This window comes from Labeo rohita, chromosome 9 (genome assembly GCF_022985175.1).
Source record: "Labeo rohita strain BAU-BD-2019 chromosome 9, IGBB_LRoh.1.0, whole genome shotgun sequence".
Classification (NCBI taxonomy): Eukaryota; Metazoa; Chordata; class Actinopteri; order Cypriniformes; family Cyprinidae; genus Labeo; species Labeo rohita.
The window spans coordinates 9941870-9951157 of record NC_066877.1 but is presented as its reverse complement, the minus strand read 5'-3'; the positions used below and the strand labels follow the sequence as shown (position 1 = coordinate 9951157).

The 9288-nt window shown below is 41.3% G+C and overlaps 2 protein-coding genes across 2 annotated transcripts; one reads left to right on the top strand and one right to left on the bottom strand.

Annotated features, from left to right (window-relative positions):
• Positions 1–20: 20 nt before the first annotated feature.
• Positions 21–2197, top strand: LOC127171359 (cytochrome c oxidase assembly factor 5). The gene is made up of 3 exons (XM_051119941.1): positions 21–258; positions 482–565; positions 1963–2197. Exons 1-3 carry the CDS (start codon positions 157–159, stop codon positions 2002–2004), a joined length of 228 nt encoding a protein of 75 aa, XP_050975898.1. The 5' UTR covers positions 21–156; the 3' UTR covers positions 2005–2197.
• Positions 2198–2229: 32 nt separating this feature from the next.
• si:dkey-4e7.3 (uncharacterized protein LOC402865 homolog) lies at positions 2230–9270 on the bottom strand. The gene is made up of 5 exons (XM_051119089.1): positions 9241–9270; positions 8868–9047; positions 8659–8770; positions 2869–3005; positions 2230–2750 (listed from the first exon to the last, which is right to left on the bottom strand). The coding sequence occupies exons 1-5, from the start codon at positions 9268–9270 to the stop codon at positions 2424–2426; spliced, it is 786 nt and encodes a 261-aa protein (XP_050975046.1). The 3' UTR covers positions 2230–2423.
• Positions 9271–9288: the final 18 nt, after the last annotated feature.

The window sequence follows — 9288 nt, the reverse complement described above, 5'->3', positions numbered from 1 at the left end:
CAATGCACCTCCGTTCCACTCCCTTATATATCATACTTAACATGGCCGCTTTCATAATAATTTCGCATTTGACTTGTCTGTAGCGTGTTGTGTTCTTTTTGCTACGTTTCTTAACCCGTATTTCGCTTAAACTTGCTCGGATGAAAGCTCTACAGAATGCCCAAATATTACGAGGATAAAGAGGAAGATGGCCGCGCCTGCTCTGGAGTGAGAGAAGATTTCAAAGCCTGTCTCCTTCAGCATGACTGTGTAATGAAGGTAACATCAAGAATATGTATAACCATAAGCCTGTCAGACCTCTCATGCCCCTCACAACAAAATTAGTTGTTTATTGTGTTGTAGTTTTTTGATAATAACAGTTCGTGAGGTTAACCAGTGCACATTTCTGATAACTAGTGTGCAATTAAATATGGAAGGTACTGCATAAGAGATATAAGCAGTATGAATCATATGCATAATAATGGTCTCTGTTGTGTCACAGGAGGGTAAGAAGCCCAGTGAGTGTCTGAAGGAAGGACATTGCAAAGGCTTGCAAGTGGCTTTCTTTGAGTGCAAGAGATCCATGGTCAGTACATCTGCTGTTTAAATTAACTCAGTGTGTATTGATACAGATATCACAAACCAGTTTGATTCACAAGCTCCTGATTTGATTAGATTCTGAATAATATACAGTTGATGTCAATTTTTCTTAAGGAAAACAATCTCTCAGCTAATCTGAGGGAACCCTGTCAGTTAGTAAATTATTGAAAAAGTAACTTAACAACAGAATCCAAATTCAGTGGTTATTTATTTCATATACTGATCAGTAGAGTTATTTTATGTTTTTGTATACAAACACATAAAATATTATAAACTTGATGTATAATTATGTTTCTCTCATGCATTGTTAAAATATTTAAAAAAATTATACTTTGACTGTCATAAAAACCTATTTAAAGTTGTTGTTCACTTCCAGAACAAAAATTTACAGATAATTTACTCACCCCTTGTCATCCAAGATGTTCATGCCTTTTTTCAGTCGATAAGAAATTGTTTCTTGAGGAAAACATTTCAGGAATGCTCTCCATATAGTGGACTTTAATGGTGCCCCCAAGTTTGAACTTCCAAAATGTAGTTTATATGCAGCTTCAAAGGGCTCTACACAATCCCAGCTGAGGAAGAAGGGTCTTATCTAGAGAAACAATTGGTTATTTTTGAAACAAATTGACAATTTATATAATTTTTTACCTCAAATGCTCGTCTCGTCTCTGCCATCCACATGTATATGCGAAGTTTGTGTAATCCGGGTCAATACAGTTAGGGCATGTCGAAAAACTCCCATCTCAAAGTGAACATGCAAAGAAGATCAAACGCCCTTTACAAAAAATAAAAACAGTGATATAGGATGTTTTTCGACATACCCTGACTGTATTGACCTGGATGACACAGACTACGCATGCACATCGCGGAGAACACAAGACGAGCGTTTGAGGTTAAAAGGTATATAAATTGTCAATTTGTTTTGAAAATGACCAATCGTTTTGCTAGAAAGACCCTTCTTCCTCGGCTGGGATCATTTACAGCCCTTTGAAGCTGCATTTGAACTGCTTTTTGGAAGTTCAAACTTGGGGGCACCACTGAAGTCCAATATATGGAGATAATTCCTATACTGTTTTTCTCAAGAAACAAATTCTTTATGACTTAAGAAAGAAAGACATGGATGACAAATAGTGAGTAAATTATTTGTAAATTTTTGTTCTGGAACTGAACTAATCCTTAAAATTAAAAAACAAACAATTTATAATGATTTTGTCATTGTGTGACACTGCCTTCAGTCTAATTTAGTTAATTTCATTTTTTTTAAATAGCTGTGTTTTAAACCAACTAAACTACAGCCAAGTGCACATGCTAACAAGTCAGAGTGGTAATGTCAGAATGTCATTGCTGTATAATAAAATCCCTTTCCTTGTTGTTTTGTTATAGCTGGACACCCGATCGCGATTCCGAGGCAGAAAGGGATACTGAATAACACCTGCAATGTGAATAACATGTTTTGTGTCAAGATGCCAAGACATGCTCTCAAATGTGTAAATATTATGCTTTTTAAGCAAATTTGTCTTGTGAAAATAGTTGTCATTGACTCATGATGCAACTCATAAAAAACATTAACTCCATCAACACCAGAAATCATAAAATAAAACAGATTTCCAGTTCTGAATGATTGCTCATAAAATCACTAGTTCCACAATATTGAAAATGTTAGTAGTTTATTTAATAAAATGTAACAGTAATGTAATATCTTACTCAACAGGTGACTAGCATTTCTGTGTGAATGGTTTTAGTAAAAAAGTGAAGCTGATAAAGTAGCCAGTAGCAAATAATTTCCCACAAAGATGTTTGTAAAATACAGCAAGATAGTTACAGACATGGCTGCTAATGATCATTTACTTCAAAGCATTCATCATGAGCGTTTTAAACTTCTCCAAGTCCACCTTCTTCAAGATGTGGGCTTTGTGCGTCTTCTTCAGGATCTCGAGGTGATCTACAACCATCATTCCCCGGCAGAAGTTCCCCGCCAGCTCTACGGTGACGGCTTTGTGGTCAGTTTCAATGATATATGTTTCGTCTATGGCTGCTGCCATGGCATAAGAATCACAGGAGATGAATCCCTGCGTCTTATTGCTGCTGCTGGACTCCATGATTTGCTTAAAGATCTGCTTCATAAATCGAGCCTTATCTGTGTCCTGAGCCAGCCAACCATCACAGAACGCCTGAAACAGACACATGCAGTTAGTATACAAGAATGTATAAACCACCAACAGTTGTAGTACATTATACATAATCATCTATATATGCATTATTATAATGTTTAAGAGATGAGGATCTCACCCAGGGTAATTCACTGCGACAGGTGAACTCCCAGGATGCAATGTAAACTGGGCAAATGAATTCATTCAGAACAATATATGCTGCTTCAGGATCAGCTGCAAAGTTGTACTCTCCACACACAGTGATGTTCCCACGAGCTAAAACATAAATAGACTACATTCATTTACCGTGTTTAATGGATTAAAAATTTCTGTTTCATTCCTCCTGACCGCCAGAGGCGGTGCTAAGCACTAGTGGATAATCACTGCGTCAGCTAGATAGGTTGAGAAAGAAATACCAACAGTCTCACGTCATGACGTAGATCGAGATGCGAAGATACTAAGCACAGCAGCTCGATGCCCAGCCTCTTTCGCTTTCTCGCTTATGATAGGTCATTGATTAGCGCTGTCCCGGTGCAGCTTACCTGAGTTGCGAAGATTCGCCCTCCGAAGCTGTGACAGCGCTCTGCACTATCATCGGATATTTTGGATCCCTTTCTTCGTTACGTGAGTATACATTCGATTGCTGTGTCGGCGATTCCCTGTGCTTCACGGTACTATCCGGTGGCTGGTTTCGACCGCACTTAGGTAGTGTTTCCCTGCTGACCTATTTACCCTTGATTTTGTCGCATATTCTCCGTCTTCATTTGCCCCGCGGTACTATCCGAAGGCAATTTGATAATTCACGTGTGATTCTTCTCAGTTATAATCTTTCGGTTCTATCCGAAGATTTTATCAACATTTGATATTTTGGTGCGTGTATTACATCAGTTTTAAGTTCCTACGGTGCTACCGAGGACCTGTTTTTGACGGAGTCATGGCACACAGTTCTCATATCTCCGTCTCCCCACCGAGCTGCAAACTGTGCCCGAACACACTTCTTCCCGATGACGGACACGATTGCTGCCCGTCCTGTTTGGGGATTCAGCATCTGAAAGAAGCGTTGACTGATCCGTGTTTGAATTGTGCCATGCTGCCGCTGTCAGAAAGGCAGCTTCGTCTTGCAGAGCTAGATCCTAACTCTTCTGCTAGCCTCGCACAGTCGCATTTGGCGCCACACGGCGCGCAAAAACGTCGCACATCAGCGGCTGCTGGCGCTCCGCCGACTAAAAAGAAATCTTTACCGCAAACAGAAACTTCGCTATCGAAGACTGTTGCTACTCTCTCTTCAGAGATGGCAGAGATGAAACGTCTGCTTCAGTCATTACAACCACCGGTATCAGCCGCGCCTACTGAGAACATTTCCGTGAACAAGATTGATTTCCAACCCCCAGATACTGTCGATTTAGACGTTCTATCCATGAGTGCATCTAATTCACATTTTCTGGATGAAGAGTTGGTGGAACCTGCCATGCTGCCTGGCCCCCCACAGGATGTTCTCTCCAGCCTGTCTAATGCTGGTGGTTCAAGCGGTGGGTCTGTACATTCATCTGGTGCGGGCCAATCTTCTACTGATGACATTCTTTCGATTCTGCAGATGGCGGTGGCTCGTTTAGGTCTTGATAACTCTGTTCAGCCTGCTCAAACTAATGTGTTCTTCAAGCAAAATGTCGATAGTATGTTTACTATGCCTCCATGCAAGGACTTTGTGGCCGAATTCGCCAGTGCATTAACTGGCTCCAATGTGCCTAAGCGGAGGTCAAAGACGGCCCGCACTCTTGCCTCAATGGCTGAGGCTGACTCAATTGGAGTAGGTCGGGCACCTGAAATTGAACAGCCGGTGGCAGCATTGGTGGTATCACCAGATGAAGCGCTTAGAGGCAATGTCTGCTGCCCAAGTGCCCAATGTGGTCGTACTGACACATTGTTAAAAAAAGCATACGAGTCCCGTAGCCTACATCACTCGGGCAGAGAATACTATTTGCCAGCTGCTGCTCGCCTGTAACACCACATTAGAGTCGGCAAATGTTGACTCCTCTGCAGCTCAGTTCTTACAGACTGCCCTGTTGACTCTAGGTCACGTAACGCGTGAACTTGGGACACTTTCGGCGACCCTTCTAACTGCCCGACGCCAGGTATGGCTTGCTCAGGCAAGATTGCCTGAAGATTGTAAGAAGACATTGAGGGAACTGCCAATTGTACCTGGACTTCTGGCCCCAACGTTTCTGAGCTATTAGAATAGAGAATGTAGTTGTTAGAGGCCACACGACAGTTAACTCGGGCCCCCCGGGCTCCTTCTTTTAGGATGCCATTGGCACCAGCTCACCCACGCTACTCAAGCTTAGAGCAGCGGTTGCGTCACCATGTTGGTCCTCAACTTCAGGCAACACAGAGTGACGAAGAGACTCAGTCACGCCGCCCTTTTCCCCGCCACCATCAAGGGGGCCCCCCCCCAAGGACAGAAACCCTGAAGTTTTTGGGCTGGCAGTCAGTTGTTTCACTGCACAACACCTACGTTATTGGGAAATATCAACATCCGATCCCTGGGTTCTAATGACTCTGAACAGGGGATACACTTTGCAGTTCCGACGCCGGCCATCAAAGTTTTCAGGAATCCTTCAGACAGTCGTCAGAGACGCAACTTGTTTAATGGCCCTTTCCATGGAAATTCGTTCGTTGTTGTTGAAAGGGGCCAAAGAAAAAGTTCCCCCTCTCAGACAGAGGGACGGGTTTTACTCAACGTACTTTCTTGTTCCAAAAAAGGATGGCGGTTTCCGGCCGATTCTGGATCTTCGACGCCTCAATGCGTTCCTAAAGTGTCTTCATTTTTGAATGTTACGCACAGTCGACATTCTTCGATCTGTGATGAAAGGAGACTGGTTTGTGAGTGTAGACTTGAGGGATGCTTACTTCCACGTTCCCATTGCTCCCCACCACAGGAAGTTCCTACGATTCAGTTTTCAGGGTCAAGTCTATCAGTTCAGAGTCCTTCCATTCGGGCTGTCTCTCGCTCCTTGTGTTTTTACGAGATGCGTGAGTGCGGCCCTGTCTCCTCTTTGGTCCAAGGGCATGAGGATTCTGCCTTATTTGGACGATTGGCTGCTTTGCGCCCCAACGAGAGTGCACGCTCTACGCGATACCAAGATTGTTCTGGAGCATATACAGAAGCTGGGCCTTACTGTGAACGACACAAAAAGTCATCTGGTCCCGGAGCAGACCATAACCTTCATAGGAATGATGCTCAATTCTGTCACAATGTCTGCCACACTGTCTCACACTCGGACAGTCAGTATTCTTCAGTTGTTGATTCGTTTCCATCTGGGGTCAAGGATAACTTATGGTGTCCTTTTACAACTGATGGGGATGTTAGCTGCCGCCACATCCGTGATTCCCTTAGGGTTGCTTCACCTCAGGCCTTTTCATTGTACTGTGCCAAAAGTATTGAGTTTTTTGCAGCATCTCTTGGTTGACAACAGGGCGGCTTCTACCATAAAGGTTTATGTTGCTGCCATCTCTACTTATCATGCCCCAGTCGATGGTACAGCCTTGTATGTAGTTTTCTAAAAGGAGCAAGGTGTTTAAAGCCTGTTCATTCTACTCCCTTTCCTGTTTGGGACTTGCCGCTTGTTCTAGAATTTCTTTGTACACCCCAGTTTAAACCATTGGATGTTGTGGATATTAAGTGGCTGTCCTTGAAAGTGTTGTTTCTGTTAGCCATTGCTTCTGCTAAACGCGTTGGTGAGCTTCATGCCCTGTCAGTGAGTGAATCCTGCTTGCGCTGGTTGCCAGAGGATTCTGGAGTCATTCTTCGGCCTAATCCGGCCTTCCTTCCTAAGGTCTTGTCACCTCAATTTGTAAACCAGTCTATTCATCTGTCTGCTTTTCACTCTTCTTTTTCTCCCTCCGATGCAGGCGGGGGTAGGTCCCATCTGCTGTGTCCTGTACGAGCTTTAAGGTGCTATGTTAAGTCTACTGCTTCTTTCAGACAGACAGATCAGTTATTTGTCTGTTATGGTGAGGTACACAAGGGTGCTCCTTTGTCTAAGCAAAGACTAGCACGCTGGATTGTCGAGGTGATAAAGCTGGCGTATAGTCATTCTAACCAACCTTTACCAGTGGGTGTTACTTGTCACTCTACTAGGGCTGTCTCTTCATCTTGGGCCTTTTTACGGGGAGTTTCCTTGGCGGAGGTCTGTGCAGCTGCTACCTGGTCCTCTCCATGTACCTTTGCACGATTCTACAAGGTTAACGTGGCTGCTTCCCATAATGTGAGTTCGGCAGTCCTTCTGGAGCATTCTTGATGCAGGTGGGTGCCATTCCTCATGACTATGTTGGTATGTGTCATCCACTAGTGTTTAGCACCGCCTCTGGCGGTCAGGAGGAATGAAACAGAACGCTAGTTACGTATGTAACTCTGGTTCTGTGAATTCCAGAGAGTTCCTCGTCATTCAGGCTGGGCATCGAGCTGCTGTGGTTTATATCCTCGCATCTCAGTCTACGTCATGACGTGACTCTGTTGGTATTTCTTTCTCGACCTATCTAGCTGACACAGTGATTATCCACTAGTGCTTAGCACCGCCTCTGGCAGTCATCCGGAATTCAAAGAACCAGTTACATACGCAACTAGCGATTTCAAGTTCTGTTCATTTTATTACAGTATCAAACAATAAAAGCCGTTTTAGCGCTATTTAATGTGGAGTGACACTGATCGTCTCTTCCGTTTTAACCAGTTTCAGTTGAAGGTATGTTAAAAGAAAGAGTACAACTTATCAAAATCTGTATATTATCTCTTATAATCGCTCAATTAGTGTTTTAACTGCAGAAAGATGTCAATATAACAGTTTGTAAACAATGTCACATAACATTTACCTCAGAAAAAACATATTTTGTGACTACAAACTCAGCTGGTAAATCTAACTCTAGAGAAGAGCATTTTGCTAACTATATGCAACATATAACATAATCATTATAATTTTTACTGTTCTTTAATGATTAATTTATGTTTGAATAAATTCGTCAAGTTTTTAAGACAGCCACCATTTAAATGTTTATATTTCAAAAAACGAATTGGAGTAGAAATATAATTATGTACATGTAACTTTACTATCAAAAATGAACAAATAAATGTTGTTCATTAAAAAAAGCGTTTGAAAAACAAACCAGTTTCCACAAAAATATTAAGCAACACAACTGTTTCTAACATTAATAATAATAAGAAATGTTTCTTAAGTAGCAAATAATCATATTTGCATGATTTCTGAAGGATCACGTGACACTGAAGACTCAGAATCAAATGAAAATTAGTGAAATATTTGTATCAAAACCCAGCCATAGTAAAAACCTTTATGTTGTTGCAAAAGATTTCCATTTCAAATAAATGCTGTTCCAAAAAAAGTGTATGGGGAAAAACATTATCAGGTTTCCAAAAAAATATTCATCAACACAACTGGTTTTTTCATCTGAAATATGCATGTAGCAGCTTATTAATGTTGTAGTAAAAATTATGTAAACAACTGTTAATTATGATTTACTAGTTTATCAACAAATTATTGAAATGTTAATGCAGTCTCCTTGCTGTTTTTCCCTTAAAATGAATAACTACTATATCTTGCACTCAGAAAAATTTTTAGTCAAGGGCAGGCTATGTATGCAAAAATTCATTGTGCTTTGGTTTATTAATTAACACATCACAGAAATAAATGAATAAATGAACATCTAGATTCATATTAATCAATAGATACCATCATTGCAGTTAAACAGACATTGCTGCTGGGTAAAAGTCTGTTTTTAGGAATTGTTATCTCAAAAATTTACTTTTGAACTGATTAATCTAAATGGTTATTTTAATTCACTAAAATCAATCAAACTTGCCAGCTCTAATATTGCATATATTGTCCAAATAGTATGTGTACAGTAAGTATAAGGGACTCACAGTCTGTATTGCCACCCATAAGGTAAAGGCCTTTGAGTTTTTGGGGAAATGTGGGGTCAAGTTTCACTGCCAAAGCCACATTTGTCAGCGGAGCCGTGGCCACTAAAGACACCTTAGAAAAACAGGAACAACATATGATAAAATACCTAAAATGCAAAATAATAAATGATATAATCAACTTATATTCCATATTGTACAATCATAGAGACCTCTCCAGGATTCTCATTGACTATTCGGATCATGGCTGACACGGCGCCCTCCTTCTGCACAAGATCCAAACCAGGGGCGTCAGGGTGCGGGGCGTCCCCGAGTCCATCCTTGCCATGAAAATCTCCAGCACTGATGGTCTGTCCCAAGAGCGATTTAGTCGCTCCACGGAATACAGGAATCTACAGCAATTCAGGAGACACAATCAGGTTTTCGAATTAAGCTGTAATAGCTGTCATGTGCTAGACAACAATGCATTACTGTGCAAGTAACATTATTCTTATAGTTATTTAGCTCAAAATATTTCTGCAAACAGCTACAATTATAAGAGGTTAAAGAAAAACAGATAATTCAAATCCTCAAAAAAACAATCACAATGTTTGGTTTTGAGTAACAATCCCTCATATCATCAACACAAGTTTT